The sequence below is a fragment of the Antennarius striatus genome, chromosome 7 (genome assembly GCF_040054535.1).
Source record: "Antennarius striatus isolate MH-2024 chromosome 7, ASM4005453v1, whole genome shotgun sequence".
Classification (NCBI taxonomy): Eukaryota; Metazoa; Chordata; class Actinopteri; order Lophiiformes; family Antennariidae; genus Antennarius; species Antennarius striatus.
The window spans coordinates 6,364,635-6,387,156 of NC_090782.1; the positions used below are offsets into that span (position 1 = coordinate 6,364,635).

Sequence of the window (22,522 nt, forward strand, 5' to 3'; positions counted from 1 at the left end):
GAAATATAAGCATACAGTGCATTGAGTCAAAGACACAAATTCTAATTGTTTAAATTTAAGTGTTTTGAGTATGAACGAATGAATGAGCAAAATTGAAACTGTATTAATCAATATCTTTATTATTTACAATAGGCTTAACACTGATAAGCAAAACTTCACAGTAATATAACGTGAACTTTAAATTAAAAAAAAAAACAAGATATTTTTACAATAAAAAAAACATTGTTAACACCTCTGCCATTTCTCATCCCTGTTTAGTTTCACATGACATTATTGTGTGTGTTGGTTTACATTGCACTCATACAGCTGAAGAAGTGGCCTTTGGTTTAATGACGTTTACGCATATTCTCCAGACCTGTTCCCCAAAAAAGACAGACAGGAGGAAAACAACAGAATACATGCAGACAACATAAAGACAACGCAGAAAATTGATAATAGTGAGCAGAAAGTTGTGGTCAGTTCAATTATTAAACAGAATTGCCTCAGAGATCAAATGTGAGGGGAAAAACAAAACTGGGATGAAATGTTGATACTGTAGTAACTGATTGAATGCCTTACATTTTCTTGAGTCTAGACTAGATGGTTGATTATTTCTTTCTTGGATAAGGCTTTGAGTGATACCTGTTCCTCTGAGATTAAACAGATAGAAACAGAAACCTAACCAGCAAAAAGGACATTTTTTAAAAAGTAGTCAGACAATGAGACAAGAGAACTGCTGGGGTTTAGTGCAGCATGCTAGTGTGGCACTTGTTAAACAAGCAGAGTGGTAGTACTGATAGTGTTAGTTGGCATTAATAAACGTTCTTTGTAACCAAGTATCAAGATAAATAATCTTAACAGAGTGCACCATTTGGTTCCTTGTTTGTGTCTGACCATCAACCTCCAAATTACAGAACTGGATGAAATAAAATCCCAAGGGAAAAGAAGAACAAACACAGATGTTCGCTGCTTTTGCTGCGATAGTGTATCAAATATGAGTTACTTGATCACACAAGGCACCAGGAATCATGGAAAAAGAGATGGAATTTCTCCTCCATGATATTTGAAACTCACTGCAAATAGAAATAATTTTGTCTCAAATCCCACAGATATACTGATACACAATACACAGAAAATAATGTGAAATGTACCAAACTTTTCTTCTTTTTTTTTTGGCAATTTAGTGTCACTGACAGGCATTTGGAGAGTGTTGTAGACCTGTTGTGATTAAAGATTAGATTCTGGTGTATTTGTATGAAACAATGAGCATGAGGCCTTCTCCAGTGTACAGTAAGATGTGACCCAAAGCAAACAGATTAAAGCTATCTGAGATGTGTGTGCCCTCTGCACAGCTGTGTATGTGCTTAAAAAACAGAGCAGCTGTTTATTGACTTAATTATTGAATGAGACCTAAATTAGAACTATGAGCCAATAAAACAAATGCAATAAATAGAAAACAATGACATCTTAACTAATTAAAGATTCATGCAGATGAACATTCGACCGGATTCAGAACAGACAAATAATACATTCATAGAGCAGATATTCAGATCTAGGTGGATGAGCCTCAGTCTTCCTATACACCTCTTCAGTCAACACATAATTCTGTAACCACAAATAAAACTTTTGTTTCCTGGATATGAAATAAATCAAATATTTACATAACTTTTCTCTCAAAATAGGTCTGTGCTTTTAATAAAAAACAGGAATAATTTAAAATTCAAGTTCATACATAGACATTCTAAAAAGCATTTTACTTTGAACCAATAATGTACAAATTGCTCATGTGCTGAAGACATACTGCACTTTGTTGAGAGATCAGTACTGTGTGATTAGTGTAAAGTAGGTCTCTGCATCTGGCAGCTTTCACACATTGAAGGACTTGAGGCACTGAGGCCATGACAAGGCTACAGGGATTCCAGCACTGTCCATACTTAGAAGGACACTTATAAAAATACTGTCCCATTTCAGCTCCTCATGCGCTACCCTGTGCTCACTCCACTCACTTATGCTCCATCAGATATGAAGAAATGTGTGCAAAGGTAAATGGACATAAATATTGAAATGCTTTGGGGCACTGGGATTCACTGACGTGGCATTGTGTGAACATCAGCCACAGAAAAATGCTGTGCATATGATAGACTCCCTATATTAAGGGATTATGTTTTAATATTCTGTGGATCAAACAAAATAATTTCATATAAATCTTTTTTTTTTTTTAAGATGACTTGTACTTGTGTCACTGAAACGTTAACGTTTCATTTGAGCATATTTACACACTTGTCGAATGCACAACCTTCAACGATAAGTGATCCGTCAGTCCTAGTCAAGGGTCGCACCTTGTGAGACCTATGGGAATGTCAAACTGATTGATTATGAAACTTAACCCTCAAAAACAACATTATCCTGACAAAACCAGTCACTGGGAGGTTAATGATTTCACAATCCACATAAAAAAAACACACACAAAAAAAACACAGTTGGTTGCAATCTGTGCCATGAAAAAGGAAACATCCATACAGAAAACTAAAGTGTCAAATTTTGACCCCCGTAACCTTGAATCATGAAATGTTGTTTTCCAATCCTTTGGAATACAATGGCTTTAGAAAATGGCTTCTGGTCAGTCAGTTCTCCGGAGAGAGCAAAACACTCTCCTCTGAAACACAATACACCCAAAGTGATGATTCTGTTTGAGTTGAGTGAAAACAGTTGTCTAGTATTCTCAGTAAGACTGGGCACAACCACCACCATTGTCATTCAGCATGGGACAGACTGACAGACGAGCACAGTGAGTTTGGACCTACTCTATGGGCAGACAAGACACTCCATATTAATTCAACAATGAGGCCTTTATCCGGGCCCGGTGGAGTCGTGAGGCCAAAGATTTTATGGCGTGAATGAAACCACATTTAGTTTGGTACAAACATTTCTAAATATGTACAGGTCAGAGCAAAATCAGTGGCATTTTCTGAAATGGTTGTAAACAATAAAAAACAAAACGTTTTACTGTGACTTTTGAGGTACTTAAGAGATTCTTCTCGTCTTGTCCCCCCAAAACCGTCAATAGAACCAGAAACAAACAAAAAAAAGGAATATAATCAATCTGCTGGGTAGTTTGAGGTGACATTTTGGGTCACAGTGGCTACCTCTGTACTACATCACTGATCTCTTTAATACAGCTGTGCAGGTTGTCCAGTACAGTGTTGGGCCCCACAGTGTTCAACCCGCCGCCTCCTGAGGACGAGGCCCTCAGTTCCTGTAGGCTGAGTTCCAACTTCCCCACTGCCTCCCGGAAGGCAAATTTATTCCTCATCTGAGGGATGTAGTCCACGTAACCTGAGCAGTAGTCTAGCAGCTGGTGGCCGGCGTCCAGCACCTGGCTGCTCGCGGGGCTTTCGATGCTGGCGTGGAGAGCGTTTCTCAGGCACTCGGCGCACTCCAGCAGGGCCTCGCGATTGACCCGCTCCAGCGGCACCCTCTCCGCCTGCTGCCTAGTCCGTCGAAGTGCCACTTTGGAACCGGCGGATGGTGCCGTTTGCAAGGAGGAAGAGGAGGAGGAGGAAGAGGAGGCAGTGGTGGTGGCTCCGTTGGCCATTTTGGTGGGAGTGGTGTTGGTGGAGGCGGAGCAATACGAGGAAGAAGACGAGGAAGTTGCAGGAGGCACTTGTGGTGGGGGCACTGACGGTCGGCCCGTCGTCGCTCCTCCTGACAATCGCCCTGACCTGTGAGCTTTCAACGTGTCTCCGTTGACCTCCACGGGCGCTCCTCCTACCTGCTCCTCGCCGTCGCCGCTGTAGGAGTGTTGCAGGTTGCGCAGAGTGGGAGGGGGAGGAGGGGCACACTTGGGTTTGACCAGTCGTGGTCTGTCCCGCTCCGCTTGGTGATCCGACAGCAGTTTGAAGCGGTTCCCCTGAGAGTCGAGCCCAACCAGGTGCACGTCGGCGGTGTTGTGCTTCAGCGTGGGGGAGATCAGGACCGGAACTTTGTGGTTGTGGGTCGGCGCGCCTGCGGGAGCTGATGGAGCGCTCGAACCCGTCTTTGAGGGAGATGGCCAACTCTGTTGCCGGTCCAGCCCGCCGCTCTCCTCTCTACCCTCCCTGACCCGAGACAGATTGTCTGATTCCCCCACCTCACCCCCGACCCCTGGTGCTCTCACCCCTACAGCAGTGCCCCGGGGTAGAAGCTTGGCCTTCGGCCTTTCCCTGATCTGTGCTGTCCCCTCGTCCATCCTCCTCAGCAGCGTTTCTGAGGGCCGTACAGTTCCGTTCTCTGGCTGGGAGGTGGTGGAGGCGGTCCTCTCCAGAGGGGGCTTCGCACTGCGGTTCCTGGGTAAAGTCAGAGCCATGCGCTCCAAGTCTGGCAGCCCAGCAGACATAGAGGAGGTAGAATTGGACCTCGGGAAGGGTTTAGGCCCCCCAGCTACACTTCCACCATCTTCTGAAGAGGTGGTCTTTCCTGTCCGTAGCCCCAGGGTCTTTTTGATGAGTCTAGGTGTGAAAAAACCAGCCAAGCCACCCCAACTGCTGCCGCTCGTCAGCTGTGAGCCAAGGCCAGAGGGCTTCTGTCCGAACGCAGCCCCGCAGCAGCGTGACTGACCCTGGGTGGGCTCCACGTGGGAGTGAGAGGGCGAGGCGGAGAATCCGCAGAGACTGTCCGACTGGGGGAGCGGAGGGGGAGCGCTGAAATCAGCCGTAGGTTCGTATTTTTTATGAGGCTGCGTTTCCATTTCTCGAAAAGAACTGCTCCTCTTGGGAGGTGTCGGGAGGTTCTGCTGGAGCTGAGAGGACGAGGAAGAAGATGAGGAAGATTTCTTCTTTATGAAGGAACTAAAGAAGCCAGTCTTACGATCTCGTGTAAATGTGCCAATATCTTGTGCATCCTCCAGAAAGCTGCTGGGAGATTTATCCCGCGGCTGCTGTTTTCTAGGCAGTGCCGGGGAGCTTCCCGATCGGACGTCCCCTGCAAAGAGAGAAGCAGCCCAGCCTGGAAAGAGAAGACAGGCCTGTGTTAAAATAACACATCAAACTGGGCTGAACTCAACAGGAATACATCTATGCTTGTTAAAGTGTCTCTTAGCATATCGATATGTTTGCCCATACATTAATGTCACTCATTTAACAGACCTGCTGTGTGTTCTTGTAATAAAATGCACCATTTGCTTTCTGCGCTGCTCTTTCCTCTTGGGGATTTATGAATAAAGAAACATTTCAGAAAGCTCTGTGGCTAAGCCCATCATGAGAATAGCGATACGCAAGTTTCCCTTTTTTTAAGACTTGATAATGAAAGCACTCCTAGGAACTCTTGGTAATTCATTCCAAACAGGATCTGCTTAACTTTAGTTACTAAAAGATACCACAACATACCTCTGGGAGAAGAATTTCTCACGATAATTTAGCGCAGCCCGGATCAAATTCTCTATAAAAAGAGGAAGCTGCACATGTGAATAAAACACACATGCAGTTCTCTTATAAATTTTTTTTTTACAATACATGGTACTTAATCAGCAGAATTTAACTCAAAATATATAACAAAAATCTAATGAAAATAATTAATTCAACAAACTGGCAGAAAACAAAAAGATGTTTTGACCTTTATGATTTCATGTTACCAAATATACATTTGCTTTGTGCTTCATGACACTGTTAAACATTTTATATTTTCATAATCATTCATAATGTGTTGTTTATAAGTTAATGAAAAATGAATGTTCACTTTATTGGAAAATATATTTATGTTCATAGACCAAAACTAAATGAACAGCATGGCAAAAAGAGAGTAGACAGTCTAATCTACACCTCAGAGAAACACACAAATTAAACTACATTTTATTTCAAATGATACAAATAAAGAACTTAAGTAAGAAAAAACAACCAATGGAATGTATGTCTGTAGAAAAACAATAAAATTGTATTGACCAGAATGTGTGAATAAAAAAAAACCATACAGCTAAAGGGACAAAATGAGAAATACAACAAATTATGAAATGAAATATGAGTCAGAGATAAGCTTCAATGGAGTGGAGTGTGTAGTTTAAGAGACTCTATGGGCCACATGATAATTGTGTTAATGTGTTGCTGCTAGTCTTGGACACTTTTATGCATTTTTATTTAATTCAAAGTGACTTGAACGCTGCTTAGACACAAGTCCAATAAAAGAAATAGGTTGACAAACTGAAAGCCTCATCATTGTGTCTGTGGAAACCTTTAATGTATGTACTGTATATTGACATCACTCACACACACGGTAGTATTGCTTAGTTGTTGTGGAATACACCCTCATATTAAGTATTTAATAGTTCTATTTCAGTTTTTTTTTACTTGTTTCTTCAGCATCTTTTGATTGGTGTTTGATGACACGAGCACAGGGGTATCATAGCAACAGCTGAAATCAAACATGTGATCTATAGCCACACTTATAATGCCAGGTTAGTGTATAGAACATGTTGGTTTTGACCGTGGCTGGTCAACAAGGTGGTAGTTAGCTGCGGTGACTGTGGTCAGTTGGGAAAGAAAATGACAGCCCTTCTTCTCAGACGGCAGGCTTGGCGGCGTTGGAGTTGACTCTGTGAACCGGAATCCTCTGGCATACCTGCAGAATCGTAATGTGGGGCACCTGAGTGGTGCGTGGCAGGGTAGGAATGTCTGACCGTACCTGAGTGACCATGCAGGCTGTGGTCAGATCGCACATCCAGCCCACCCTCGATGTTTTCCTTGTTTTCTGTGTGCTTGTGGAGTGTGCGAGATTTGGAGGGTAACGAGGGCATGTCATGACCGAAAGAGTCCAGCGGCCCACAGTGACCAGAGGTCGACGTCTTACAGAGCTCCTCTGCTACCTCTGTGATTAAAAAAGAAGAAAAAAAACTTTTACAGAGTACAGTCTCATTTAACTTTTGCAGTTTTTTCTTCTCATAATTGCTAATTTTACTATCCATGTTTTAAACCCCAGTGCTCCAATGACGCTCATCATAAGGTTTTACGTGAATACTACTGTCTCTCTTAGACATTCAAAAGAACATCTATAAACAAACTAAAAAAAAAAATCATGTTTCTGGAATATGATGTACAAGCAAACCTTGGTTTTTCGAACAAATCGGAATTCGACCAAAAAATTTGAAATTTTTTTGTCTTAGAAGTCTAACAAAATTTGGAAGTCGAACCCAAACAAACGCCTTTTTCTCGCCGCCAACATTCACGTATGCCAACTTTCTTTTTTGATCCCTTTGAGGTTTTGAACTACATGCTGCTGTACCTTCAGAGATACTGGAGTCATGGAACATCGTTTCAAAGGCTTGATGGATCTCTGCAAATGAAGGCCTGTCTAATGGACTCCACTGCCAGCCTGGTAGAGCGACACACAGGATAGCATATTAAGTTCATAGAAGTGTTAAAAATGACAAGAATAATAAACTTAAAAATCTAATTCTCAAGAAAAAATTGACGAGGATGGGAATTCAGTAGCAGGAATGATCTTGCGGATATCCAAGAAAGATTCAACTCTTCAAAGAGACAACCGCTACTCACATGCTCTCATGAGTTCGTAGACTTTGGGTGGGCATCCCTCAGGCTGCTCCATGCGGTAACCTTTCTCTAGGAGGTCATAGACCTGAGACAGATCGATGCCAGGGTATGGAGACATTCCATAGGTGGCAATTTCCCACAACAATACCCCGAACGCTGTAAGGCAAACATTTTCATAGAATTAAGTACACTGGAAATTTAAAGTAGATAACTTCAGCTTGCATGCACATGAAATCCTCACCCCAAACATCAGACTTGATAGAAAAAGTGTTGTATGCGAGGCTCTCTGGCGCCGTCCACTTGATGGGGAACTTAGCCCCAGCGTGAGCCGTGTAGGTGTCACCGGTCATCAACCTGCTCAGGCCGAAGTCTGCAACCTTCACAACGTGATTCTCCCCAACAAGGCAGTTTCTTGCTGCAAGATCCCTAAGAGAGGAAGTTAAAAAAAATTTTTTTAAAAAGAAGAGAAATTGAGGTGGAAAAAAAGAAACAACAGCAATTTGACATTTGAGGGGGTGGAAAAAAACAGCACTATACTATTCTCTTACCTGTGTATGAAGTTCTTCTTCTCTAGGTATTCCATGGCAGAGGAGATCTGTGTGGCCATGTATAGCAGGACCACAGCATTCACTTCCTCTTTATCACAATCTCTTAAGTAGTCCAGCAGGTTGCCATGTGGCATGTACTCTGTCACAATGTAGAACGGAGGTTCCAGCGTACAAACTCCTGAGGGAGACATGGAAGCAAGAACACAGATGTAAGCGGACACAAAAGCCCGAATGGACTGAAAGAAAATTTGATTTATGCACACAGAGACATGTATTAAAAAAGTGTTTAAAAATATTTACCTAGTAGCTGAACAAGGTTTGGGTGTTTAACCTCCTTCATGACTGCTGCTTCTTTAAGGAACTCTTCTACTTCCATGGTGTCCTCCTGTCATGGTAAGGTGGAAACAGTAATCTTTAATACGAATGTAGGACCAAACTCCACCGACAGGTGGTGCTATATAACCATGGGTTTTCTCATTGCGCTTACAGATGGTGCCAAGGACAAAGGTGATTAGCATCTAATACAGGTTGGTTTAAAATTCAGCTCTATGAATTGAAGTGCACTAGTATTAAACTGTGGCACTGATGTCTTCTTACCTTGAGGGTTTTGACAGCTACTGTCAGGTTGTACTTTTTCCACACTCCCACATACACCTCTCCATACTGGCCTCCTCCGAGTTTGTGCTTCATTGTGATGTCTGTGCGCTCCATCTCCCATTTGTCATGAATGGGAGACACACCGTACACCGTGGGCTTGTTACATTTGGGTGCTGGGTAGTGCAGGGTGGTGACCAGGCCATCAGCTACAGTGGAGTGGTGGTGGACCAGCTCGGCCAGGGTGGCAAAGCGGCTCTCAGATGTCACATAAACCTGAAGGGTAGGGGGCGAGAGGGGTAAGAAGAAAGGCAAAGGAAAAAGCACTAACTACAGGAAACAGTAGCAGACAACCTTCATATTTCTTTCCTTAAATTCTAACCTTTCCATCAGAAGCTGTGTTGATCCGGTAGTGGTAGACTCTCCCCTCATAACGAAGAGAAATTGACAGCTGTCCCGGGCTGCTCTCGCTTTCCCGGACCAGGAAACTGCCGTTGATAAGAGATGATAGCAGGTACTCAGCAGCGCTGCGTGAAACAGGTCCGTGGTACCAGCTGTGCTTCTCCAGGCTGTTGACTGGTGTTATGTAGTTGGATGGCACCCAACCCTGGCCGTTCTTTGAGCGCACTTCACTCCATTCTCCATTCTGGTTGTAGCCCAGGACACGTAGCTTCTCACCTGGAATGAGGTGGACGGATTTAGAAGATTTCACAAAAAAGTCCTACGATCAGTGGTAGCATAGATTGGTGGGTCAGAGCAATTAATACAACAGTATTAAACTTAATAGAGAGACATTTATTAACAAAAAAAAAATAATCTCACGAGCTATTTTAAGAAATGCCTCAAATTAAAAATCAGTGATAATACTCATATAATGACTTAAAAGAGGCAACATTAGGGATTTATGACCAGGTCTGATGCTGATTACATTCAAACTACATAAAAAGTGTGGAAAAAAATGACAGGGCAAAGTTAACTTCCTATCACTCCTTAGGCCCTCCGCAACACCAGGCAGGCAGTGACTTGTTCTCTCGCTTTCGTCGGCCTCCCACAAGAATGGGCGACGTGACAAAGAAGAGTGGCCGGGGTGGGAACAATCACTACAACAAACAACACCTAATGACGCAGTCATCAGGGCTACCAGTCAAAAAACAGAAAAAAGGAAACACGAAAGAGGGAAGACAGTGGAAAAGTCAAAGTGTGCATACTTCAGCAGTTCCACCACATATTTTCAGCACTTCCCTTTCTTCCTGTCCACACCAGTCTTTATCTTTCCCTCGGCCCAGACTCAAAGCTTTACACACATCTAGAGATTGAGGTCTCACCTGTTTCCTTCTTTTGTCACACTTCACAGAAAAAAGGACCCGAAATTTAACTGTGTATTTGTTGCATTTTAAACATCTGTATCTACAGAATATGCCAGAGGAGTTCTCCCTCTCCTGTCACTGTCTCACTCTAAAACAAACAAGGCAGAGACAGAGTGAGGATCCAGTGGTGCTTTGAATGCAAAGTTTCTGTCAGTGATTCTGTAACCTTGCAGGCAAGCTTCAACCTGCGATTTCTTCTTGTAGCCTGACACAAACCTGTATTCTACACTGTTAAACCGTCACCGATGAGCGCTTGCATGTACAGTATGTAGCTGGATGCAGCAACAAAACCCCAACTGATGCTGCGTCAGGATCACCATCATGTGATCATGTGAACTGTGCTGATTAGTTACAGCATTTCTACAGATCAGATCTGAACGTAGCTTTCATTCATTATGATCAGATCACAAATCTAACTGTAGAGAAACAGACACCTGACTACAGCGAGTAGAGTCACAAGAACAACCAGAACGACTAATCAGAGCTGCAGGTCTGCCCGTTAAAGGAACAATCCACAGAACCGCATCAAACAGAGATGGTGATCCACATGAAGACCATCGGTCCATTTGTCTCCTCTATGTCTGGAGCTTCTGTGGGAGTGGAAACATCAACGGCCTCCCTGGCTCACACTGGGAGCAGCGTGCGCCTGAAGCAGGGTTCTAATCTGGCCTTGCCTGGTTTGGCTTGCTATGATGAAGAGCTTAGCCCCGAGTAGAGGCCCTCTGTGATCAGTGACTGCTGCGCCCATCCACCTGTTATTATGACAGTCCATATTAATGTCGCCTTCAAGGAAGGCTGGGCTGTTTCCATGCGACTTCATCAAAAAAAAAAAAAAAAGAAAAAAAAAGGGATGAGTAGGAAAAACGCAGTGGAGCCTGGGAGAACACATGTGCCTGCATACATGTGGGCAGGAATCCACTCGCTCCATGAGTCAGGGTCTAAGCATCATTTCCATCCCTGGCAGCTGCCATGGAATCCTTAAAATGATGGATAATTAACACATTGAGCCATGTTTAATGCTTAGATCGGGTTAGGGACTAAAGCCTGGTGGTCTCTGGATAATATTAAGAGGATATTCTCAGCTCATTACTTAGAGGCGAGTTATTCGACCAAATAACTAATGAAAGAGAGAATGTGAAGAGTGCAAGGAAGACCAGACGGGAAAAGACATCAGAATCAGTAATACTACAACTTTATAATTTAGTGTTACCATAAGCATTGACGATAAAATGTTTGCCTTACAGGTGGTGTCAAAGGCATGTACTGTACACACAGCGTGAGAGAGGAATGTCGGGTGTATGTCGGTGACATAGAGCACCATAGGCTGAGTCACATGCACGCTAACATCAAGTCAGGGTGAAACTCTCGTGATGGACTCTATTGCCACACGTTCACATTCTTCTAAGTCACAAAACATTGTTCCTGTGAATTTAATGTGACAATCACAACGCTGACTCATGATGAGTGTTCCTTGTTGGGTGGTAGAGCGCTCTGTTCTGTACCACCATGGGTGTGGGTGTGCAGCATCACGTTTCAGTACATGATGTGACTGCGGGGGAGGTAATTAGCAACGCGACATAATAAGATTATACAACCGATTTACAGATCACACTGGCCGTGCCGTTGTTTACCTTTAGTGATGCTGAGTGTGTTGTCTCCGCTGGCAACAAAGTCATAAAGTGCAACAAAAAGGTTGGGGTCACTCTCGGCCGCCCCGAGCAGGTTCTCCTTGGAGCTCCAACGCACGGCTTCCGTCAGCGCTGCTGAATCCAGGCCGAAGGGCCGGTGGAGAGCTTCTGGAGGAAAAAAGGCAGAAAGACTATAAGGCAGGGAACAGAATGGACAGGAAAGTTCTGCAGCCTTCACCAGAACACTAACCCGCTACAGGAAGTCTAGGCCTAACAATCACTCAGCTCGGAACTGCTCACACAAAGACTTCCTGTTGTTTTATCGCCTTGAGGCAAAACGTGATACCAAGAAGCAGAGCGTTAAGACCGATGTTCTCCAAATGGTACAGAGTACATTTTTTCACACTGCAGGAGTCCATTTTTCAGATGTTCTACCTGTCTCCCCGGGTAATTTCCCCAGCCTCAGCCCCGTGTGGAGACGACAGCTTTCCAGCGCTGCCCATTCATCCTCGAAACTGCTGTTAGCCTGAAGGCACCTCAGAAGCATTACTTTACCAAAACCACTCTGTGAAGTCTGCTGTTAACACCAAGAGGCCTGACGTGTTGAGTCCAAGACAGGTAAGATGTGACGAGGGGGAGCGTTCTCGTGCGTGTGGATATACGGCGTGGGGGGAGGGAGGAGCTGGGATCTGATCCAGCGACTATCATAACTCCACCGCACACACCCACAAACACACAGTGATGAACTAGAGCACACACAAAGCTAACATGCACCGCACACAACAACTGCAAGCCAAAGTCCCTACGTGTCTGGACAGCTGCGGAAAAAAGAGGGAGCGACGGATGGTGAAACAGAGCCAGGGATCGGACAGCAGACGCGATCGCGTCTCAGACGATACACCACGCCGTCTGTGTTGCTTCACAGTGAGGTGAAAACAGTGCCTCCAGCCAGAACTTAATGTTCCTTAATTCATTTGTGTTCAGACGCACAACAAAATATTCTTCACAGATGTGCAACACCCAAACTTGCTCCTCCGCCAAAAGGAAGCTCTGTTATAAACATGTAACGACAGAAAATAACTATAAGCCATCACCGACACATTCAGACAATATTTGAATGAATACACTGGTTCTGTATGGGTTTTTTTTTTCTCTTGTGGCAGCAGGGTTCATTACCCGTACCTCTTCTCCACATGAACATGTCGCAATTCCAGTTACCAAGTCAACAAGTTCAAAAACACCATGTCACCAAGGTAAAAGGAGAGACAGGTTAAAAACAAGACTGTGATAGGCACACAATCCATCGCAAAAACAGCTGTGAAATGGAGCAAATTTGAGAACAATCACACTATTTGATTTGGAGAATTGAGAACAGACTTTGCAAATATCAGATGTCAGACATCCTTTCAATCTCACTATGTGGGAGAATGGTGCAAGCTTCCTACGCCTCAGATGCTGGAAATTTATCACGATAGCTGCTGCTCTGAAGAAATTCAAAGCACAGAGACAAAGATTCCTGTAACTTGGATCAAATAAGTCGGTATTACCCTTTGTTGGTCCAGTCCCTACCCTTCTCCCAAACAGTTCCACCACGTTTGTCTAGTCCCTCTGCTATGCTACTGCATCTACACACAATGCTTGCCCACCTTTGTTCTTGACCAGCATGCAATGCAGCGCAGCGCTGGCCGTGACCTGGCTCAGCCACAGTTCCCAGTACATCTTCTGGCCTTTGCGTCGGCTATCCGAAGAAAACACACAAAGAATGTCCCGATCAGCTGTCCCGACTCCTAACAGTCCGACAGCTTCAGTTTAGGTAGAGTCACACGATGGAGACTGAAAAATGTGAATGTTCATCGTGCGGGGAAAAAAACAGAAACAAAACTAGTCTACTAAACCATATCCTTTAAACATGGCACATGGTATAATTGGGGGAGGGGAGACTGAGACCCCCCCAGACAAAGTAATTAAATATGCTGTCCTTGAGTCAAACCAAGTGGACTTCTGAAGCTACAGAATTGACCACCATCCTCCCGCTGGGACTCTCCGTGGTCTGAGGGAGTCAAGATTTCCAAGGTCCATCTGCAGGGCAGAGAAATCCATGACTGGTGTTCTCTGTGGTTAATATACTGCAGGGGTGGCAAGACGTGGCAGAGGGGGGAGGCAAAAGGTGTAATGGGGGGGACGGAGGGAGCTCAGTGTGTGTGTGTGTGTGTGTGTATGTGTGTGTGTATATAATGGAAATGTGTGTCCGCTATGTGGCCAACGGCAGATGGTTGGTCTTGTTCCCTTTGGAAGGGGGCTCCTATTGACCCACACAATTCCTGTGTGCAAGTGTGTGTGAGTGTGTGAGTGTGTGTGTGTGTATGTGTGTGTGTGTGCCTGACTGCAACTGCTGCAGCCGGCGCTGCCAACTGTCCGAGCTGCTCCTCTTACACGGCTACATGTCACAGCATATCACTCTCCTCAGGAATGTTTTAATGAAATACAACTATAACGCCAAACGCATTTGTCAGAGGTCTTAATTTGAGATATCTCTAATCGCATTTATCCCAGACAGAGTAAGACACAGAGAAAATCGATGGCTGGCCAACAAGCGTTCCGAGATTTAAATGAAATAAACCAATTGCATCAAATCATTTTGATGGCAAGATTCAGTTTCATTAAGATGATCGTGTTCACGGCGAGTACTAACTGTTCCACACGGCTTAGGGAGCAGTTGGTTTGCATGGGGTACGTCGTGTGTCCGACTGTGTGTCTCATTATGTGTGTGCGCATGTGTGTGTGTGTGTGTGTGTGTGATGTGCAGCACATATGCGTTTGTAAGAAAATGACAGCTTTGTGTTGAGCGGAGCAGAGAGGGTATTTGCTAGTCTGAAGAGTATGCCAAGCCTGCACTTACTAGGACAGCTGGGACAGAGGTGACCCTGGCCTTACGGCACACACACACACACACACACACACACACGCACACGCGCACACGGTGAGACCATCTACTCTGCTGTCCCACCGCCCTGCTGCTTCCCTTGCAGCTGTCTGAATCAGAGTTTGTTCCTCCATGTGTCTCTCTCTGGCTCTCTTTGTGGCTTTAGCGTCACCTGCCCGCTACTACCTTGTGTTTTAAACAGCATGATGTCATCAAGCGCACGCCCTCATCAAAAACAATAAAGATTCTAGATGAGGCCCACAATCAGCAAGGTGAGAGTGTATTTTTAGTTGTAGACGAACAAAACAGCAGCATGACATCCAGAAATAACTCACAGCGATGGCGGCGATGGAGGCAGACGGCCAGCTGCCTGCAGGAAGCCAGAACAAAACAAAAAAAAAACAAAAAAAAACTTGAGACAATGCAACGGATGAAACGCAGGTACACACGACATGACATCAGCCTGCAGGGCGTCCAGATCAGAGAGGGAGGTGGACTCAAGAGACATTATCCGAGAAGGAAATGGAAGAGCAGTAAAAGATATTTAATAAACAGACATGGAGACAGTAAGACAGCCATGAGTGGTCAAACAAAAGAAAATTAGTCGCTAATTTTGGATAGTAACGGACAATGAAGAAGACGATGATTCCAGGTTCTTATGTGTCTGCTTCCCTCTGAAATGTATTTGGGTTCTAAAATTCATGTTGGCTGACATCAGAAAAAGGCTGACGGCCTTGAAAAATGTTTTGGATGCTCTGTAGGTTAAAATATATAGCATGAATCAATCCTAACAAAAAAACCCAAAAATAAAATCAGAGCACCAAGACTGGGACTAGTTAGGCTTCTGAGCACAACATACACTCAGGACTTTTCAGCAAATAGAGCAGATCCTACTTACTATCTTACTACAATATACTATAAAGCACAAGGTATGTTCAAAATGTGTAGTTTATTTTCGGAGGGGGTCATTTCAGTGCCTCGATTTGCTCAAACTTCATGCAAGTCATCCCTTCTTGGAGAGGATTACTGTACTTCCAGTTTGAGGGACAGTCCACAGGGGAGGAGTGAGACAAGTGTCAGCTCTTCATGAGAACTAGACAAAGAACAATAGCCTCATTATTGCCCCACCAGAAGAATGTGTGTGTGTGTGTGTGTGTGTGTGTGTGTGTGTGTGTGTGTGTGTTGGCTGGTTTGGGAACAACACTCCTTTGCATTGTGAGAAAATAACACTTTTGCTTGCTGATACCAGTCAGAAACAGTTAATCTCATCTCATCCTTTAAACTCATCTTGTGGCTACAGTTTACACGTTGTCCACGTCTCCTTCAATCAGATCCCACGCCTTTAACGCATCCTGATGTCACAAACCTTGCTGAGTAAGAGGTTACACACTCCCATACAGGCTGCTGCCGGTAATGCCTGTGAGTGATGGCTATTTACTTGTCCATCATGTCTGCTGTGTATGGACACACACCAATTATCGAGTGGACAAACATCAGCCTTGCCTAAGGGCGAGTGGATGATCTTGAAATAAAGAATAGAGCTTAATGGAGAGCTCGTCATGTCCTGTTGCGTCCTGCCCCTCTCAGGGCTTGTTAGGGGTTAATAATGGACTCTAAGTGGTTCCCTTTAGGTGTGCTGGAAACAAAGCTGAGTGCTCTTTTATGTGACAGCAGCGGATGAGTGGCACATGGTGACTTGAAGTGAACTCCGCATTCATATTAGAGTGGGCTGCTTTTCATACGGGGAAAATTTGGAAAACTTTAAAGGACATCTGTTTCATATATTTATCAAACCTTAATCATTATAAAATATATACAGTCATCCTGGGTTTCTGACCTGCGGTGTGGGGAGATGAAGCTATCTGTGATTAAAAACACAAGGCAATCCTAGGGATGAGACAATAAAAATATGCACGAAACAAAAGTGTGATTTGCTGCCCAACAGAGACTATGAACCTATAAGAATCACACTTAAATATGTACACCATCAGTCATTATGACTAAAGCAGATGTCAGAGTGCCGTAGTTGCTGCAGATCTGCCTGTTCTTGTCCAAAACATGTGGATGATGTAAACCGTCTGACTCAGGAGTGTTCTTTATGTCTTCACCCACCCATAGGTAAATAGGTGTGTTTCCTACAAAGCAAGACCCAAACCTAATTCCACTTTTTAACCATACCCGACCCATTTGGAGCGATGCCCCCTCTATTCACTCACGCCCAAAACAAAACAACACTGGGTAATAGTTGAAATCTCTGATCTAGGAAACTGGACGTCACTCATCTTGTCATCAGTAGGTAAGTTACGTTATGGTTGGGATGGTTACACGCTGCCAAACAAATCCAATACTGAGTCACTCACTGCCACAGCAGATTTCTTTTCTGCTGGAATTCATATTAGATGTCTGTTTTCTTCAGGCATTGCATGAAAACACAAGCATCATAGTTGTATTCAGGCCTGTTGGTACCATCAACAACTAGTGACAAATCTGACCTCGTTTGCAGGACAGAACAGAGAAATGGGCAAAAATCACAAACAACATGCAAAACAATGTTTATTCTCCCAAATTGCACGAAAAAAGTCGAGGTCAAAAACCCAAACAGCCATTAGCACGCAGTACAATGATCCAATAACATATTCATCTGCATCTAATTTAAACAGATGTTACTATGGATTGTTAAAATATTTGTATTTTTATCAGGGATAATAGAATAATCTGATAACTAGTCAACGTCTTGAAAGCTAGGCTCTGTGTGGTGTAGAGGATGTTTGCTTGAGATGCTTTAAAATGACTCCTGACACCTGAATGGAGCTCAACAGAGGTTCCATTCCATTGTGTAATCACATAGCTGAAATCTCTGGCAGCCAAACCAGCTCAATAGAGTATGTGTATTTAACATATGTAACACTGCCATTTGTCACATATAGAGTTTCTCTACTCATGTTACACACATGCAGTCAAATTCAGCCTGGCTTAACTGCATGATTAGCTGAGTGTAATGATAGTGAGCAACATGACAGTGGACATCAGGGTGGAAGACTTTTCACTACCAAGAAACAATTAATAGGCAAGCAACAAGAACAAGAAATCCTGCACAGAATAAATTCATAGAAGTTATACAAAACCACACAACTTTTCCCCGTCTTTCCCCAAAGCAATTACAATCTTAATCTGGGTGTCTCGGGGCACCCAGATTAAGGTTTACTATCTGACTGCTCAGCTGCCGGACTCCAGGAGTGGGATGTGCTGGATAATCCCCAGTTATAGCTGCAAGACCTAACAAATTTACTGGCAAAGATAGGCAGCCTGTGTAGGAGTGAGCGGTAAAAAGTATATGCATCAGCATGAATGAGCTGGTGTCTACAGGAAGTGTGTATGCAAGAGTGTTTTTCCAGCAAAGGGTCCAGTCTACAACCCTGACGATAAGCAGTCCTGATAATGCCAGCATCAGAGAGAAAGTTGAAACACTGGTTCTTTGAGGTGACAAATGTGAGAGATGATTTCATCCACTGCACTCGTCTGATTAATCCCTGGTCTTTAATGATACGAGCTGCAGAATGCTGAGGCTAAAAACTGGGACTGTGGTTTTGGGAACTACAGAAGGTTGATCGGTAGCAGATGCAAAGGCTCAAGGCAGAAGTTTGGAGTTTGACGACGGGAGCACATAACCACAGTCACAACCACAGAAAAATGCTGTCATTTAATTGAGCCCTGACTAACTTTTTTTTTTTTTTTTTTAAATGCATTTGATTATCTTTTATTAATTCATAAACACAAATGAGATCAATCTCTGGGACTGTGAAAGACAGGTTCTGGATGGGCAGAGGTAGCCAGCTGCAGGAACAGAACAGGCTTCACAGGAACCCAAAGGCAAAGAGAAGCATAAATAATTTAAGAACCATTACAGAATGCACAGTGGGACATGCAGTCTTAGCACATAAAACCTTGCTTGCTTGATTTGACTTGATAAGTAAAATTAACACACAGCTTCTACAAATGCATCTCCTTCATCGCACTTAACTGCTGCTGTGAGGCAAGGACTCAGACTCATCAGTTCTGTCCTAACTTCTAGCATGATGTCCTAAAGAGGTGTGGCCATGGCTCCTCCTAGTGGTTAGCCCCAGTCACTAGGAGCAACCAGCTACATGTTCCACTTTATCAACAATATTATCTTTAAATAGCTTATTAAATCCTCCCATGGCTACTTAAGAGTCTGAAACCTGATTTTACGCATTTCTTGCAGAGGCTGCTGGGTGACTTGTTCTGCTGTTAGTGTTTTATCAAACAGAGCCTACACTAAAGTGGATTTGGCTCTAATCTAATTTAACCTGTGATCCAAATCAGCTTAGGTCTTTGGATACTTGATCCAGGCATTTCTCTTATCCTCTGGCAGCTTTCATAGGTTTGGACTTTGCGTATGTCTGGCTCAGTACTGCTGCCAAAAAAATAGAAATCCACTGCCCTAATTTCTAAGATTTGTTTGTACTAAAAATAGATAAGCCTATTGCTTTGTTGATTTCATAAAAATAACGTTCAGAAGTTGCATTAACAGTTCTTTGAAGAGTCAATACACCAATTACAGGAACATACTCAAGAACTTTTATAAGCAAAATGCAGGTTTCATTCAAAGAAAAGGAAAATATAAGATATTAAAATAAAAGACAATGAAATTAAGATAGCAACCTTGCTATCTTTTCATTCGCAAAACCGGCTCTTCAGCCATTTCACCTCACTGCTGTTTTAGCATCCAATCATTTCACTACAGGGATGGAAATCTGTGAACCTCTGACAAGGACAAAGAGGTTGAACCGTCAATCTGCTGAAGTCACCGATCCAACAAACTGCGCTTCAACCAATACGCAGAGGTCACAGTCTGCATCTGACTCAGCAAGGAGGAAGACTGCTCACTGTCTCTCCTGGTTCAGATCAGTGTTTTGTCGAGTAGTTTGAACATGGGCTTTTAGTCAGATAGCGATGCTCCATTAGTGATGAGTTGAGGAGAAATGCTGCACACCTAACTGGCAAAAGAAAAAATCCATCTCAACACTGGAATCAAGAGATTTTTATGAAATCACTAATCACACACTAATCCTGAGGACATGAGGGTAACGGTGAGTTTTCTGGTGCCATGCTAGGCACACAGTAATAACAGCTCTAATGGCCTTCAGCCTTGTTTGGCCCCTAAAATGACTGAGCGGTTCCAGGCATAGTGATAGAAACACTAGCGAAGCAAAAGTACATTAGATACCCACTGAAAGACAGGCGGCAACACACAGCCAAGACTTCCAACAGACAATCTGAAAAATTGTGTCCAAGGACCACAGACCACACCTTGTCGCATACACTAACACACACAAGGCAACCCTATACGACTGCTCTGACAGGGGCATTAAAATTCAGGTTTCATAGACTGACATAGAGAAGTTTTCACTTGGATCAAGAAGTAGTAAAAGTGATTTTTAATGTAGATTAATAAAACCACTACAAAATGTTAATAACCATAAGCCTTCAGAAGGAAAAAGAAGAAACATTTGTTTCAGTGAAAACACAAACACTGCTGGACATTTGACTCCACAATGTATTAGAAATACTGTCAATCAAATCCATTGAGACACAAAAGTAAAGTATGCATCCATCTTTGTACTTTGTTCTACTGTGGAGGCACCACAGCTTCATTTCATAAGATAAATAATTATCTAAACTTTCCATTTTAACATAATTCAATTGCATAGTGTCACTGTCAGATAAAGAAAAATCAAAGCGGTCACCCCATCAATCTAATAATCACCATTTCTGAACAACAAATTATTTCTGATAAACAAAAAGTAAATCCCCCTAATCAAGATGAAGTCCATTATGAATGCAACTAACTGGCAAATGACAAAAATTTCACTTTCAATCCAAATGAACACATCTGAGCGATAAACACACCATCCTTAAAAGACACAAACTTGGCCCATACGGATGTGTATGCCAACACCGCATCATTTTCACATATTTACACTTTGAGACGGACTTAAACTGCAAGATTCAAGCTTTCTCACTTAGAATTCTTTCGTTTATATTATCTGTGTTTTGTAGAGCAGCAGTCTCTCTGCTGAGCAGCAATGTGACTGCATCCTTGCTGCTATAAAAAGGCCACTCCTACCAGACATTGGAGAGAACTGAGTGCTGCAGACACTAACTGGTGCTCCACTTAGTTGATGCGCCTCTCTACGCATGAGCTTCAAGCTGGGGAGGGTTACTTTTGGAATGTGCCAACTAGAAGTTGAAAAAGTTAACCATTTCTAAAAGTTGCATCCTCTAATGTCCTTATTCGCTGCAATAGCGTGAGGAAGTTGGGTCTGGGAACGCAGCGGAAACGAAGAAAGTTGTGTCAGCAGTTCCACATTTATGCAGCAGATACAAAGTGATCATACACTCGGGGATGCATCCGACTGAGAAACAACAGCAATTAGAAATCACACTGTGCTTTTCCCTATAGTGTAAAATTAAACCAAGCATAGGATGTCAGTGCAAACATAACAGCGTGTGACACCTAACCTGCATTAATCCTGTAATACATGGGTTACCTAATGAATTCCCAGAACATATGAAAGGGTATTAATATATAATCACGCAAGAGTATCTTTGATGTTTGTATGAGTGTAATATTACAATGACAAATGATATAACTAAATAATTCACAGTGATTTCCCAGCGGATTGAGCTGTGCAGTCATGTTGCTTACAGAGAATGGTAACAGTAGACCTGATCGGACTGAGGATGATGGAGGGCATGTGAAGCCCACTCGGCATTGTAAGGCGAGCTTGTGGCGGCTGCGCGGAGTTAATGGGGTGGAATTGTCACTCAATCTCCGGAGGCGACAATCACTGTTTACCAAACCGAGTATCACACAGAAACCTTTGCGGGGGGGGGTAAAAGAGTAAAACCAGCTAAACCGAGTCATGACTACAGCTGAGCAACGTAGATACTCACTCTACTCAAAGACATTCTAACATCATGTTCCGCACATGCATGTGCTCTAATTTACCCATGTCAAATCAATTTAAGGCAATTTAGTTATCAGTTATCCTTTGCAACACGCCCCCTATTTGCACACACACACACTAACACACACACACAGTGGAGGAAAAAAAAAAAAAACAGTAAAATGGATGAGACAGAAAGCCAAAGCTGGTTGGCATGGCTGTTTCCGCTAACGCGTCGTTGTCAAACTAGCATGGACTCTGCTAGGAAATGTTCATCAGCAGCAAAGACCAATCAAAGTAAATATTCACTCCTTTTTTCTTTTCTTTTTTTTTAATGAAGGTTGTTCTCTCGTTACCTGAATGCTGCGTGAATATATTGATCCCCGGGTCGGGCACGTTCACTGCAGCAGTCCTGCCCTGCGGTGTCCCGGTGCTGCTGCCGGGTTCTCGGGGTCTCCTCCCGGCGACGCTTCCTCGATTCCCCTTCCCCTGGTGCGGCTGGGACGCGTGGGGCTGTGTTGGCTGGAGTCCGGTCGATGTGCCCTCACCGACGCGGCCTACCTGCTGTCCCATTCCCAGTTGTTTGGCGTAAGGACTTTCGGGACGAAGTGAGCAAACCCCCCCTGCGCACCTCCTGGCTCACATTCCACCAACCTGGAGCGGCCCGATAACCCTCCTCGATCCCCTCCCCGCTATTCTTCACCGAGCTAAAGCTAAGTGCTAGCCCGCCTGACTAGCCTGTTAGCTAACGCTAGCAGCTCCCAGTGAAACCCACCCACCCTGCCTTTAACAAGAAAATGGCCACACCGACGAGTGACAGCGATTCTCTCTATTCCAGCGATCCAAACAGTGTCCGAGTAGCTGCTAACGCTACTCGACGAGCGAGGTTGGGTAAAATGTGGGATCTTTTCAGGATCACTTCGCCGTTGTCCGGCTGCTGCGCGCCCCCTCTGACGCCGCCATCTTTACCGCAGAATAGAAGATGTGTTGCACAA

General features: G+C 43.8%; 1 protein-coding gene across 1 annotated transcript; it reads right to left on the reverse strand.

Moving 5' to 3' along the window:
• Positions 1-92: 92 nt before the first annotated feature.
• abl2 (c-abl oncogene 2, non-receptor tyrosine kinase) lies at positions 93-22,451 on the reverse strand. Its single transcript, XM_068318627.1, has 11 exons — positions 21,884-22,451; positions 11,637-11,801; positions 9,021-9,316; positions 8,642-8,914; positions 8,345-8,429; positions 8,045-8,222; positions 7,738-7,922; positions 7,500-7,652; positions 7,228-7,317; positions 6,631-6,813; positions 93-4,962 (listed from the first exon to the last, which is right to left on the reverse strand). Exons 1-11 carry the CDS (start codon positions 22,098-22,100, stop codon positions 3,122-3,124), a joined length of 3,666 nt encoding a protein of 1,221 aa, XP_068174728.1. The 5' UTR covers positions 22,101-22,451; the 3' UTR covers positions 93-3,121.
• Positions 22,452-22,522: the final 71 nt, after the last annotated feature.

Bases quoted from the DNA above. Each gene is read 5' to 3' on its own strand.
- abl2 (XM_068318627.1), bottom strand. From the start codon at position 22,100: ATGGGACAGCAGGTAGGCCGCGTCGGTGAGGGCACATCGACCGGACTC. The intron at 11,802-21,883 runs GTAACGAGAGAA...TTTTTCCTCCAG, and splicing joins TATATTCACGCAGCATTCAG to AAGCTCTCCACCGGCCCTTC. The intron at 4,963-6,630 runs GTACGGTCAGAC...TTCTCTTTCCAG, and splicing joins CAGCCTGCATGGTCACTCAG to GCTGGGCTGCTTCTCTCTTT.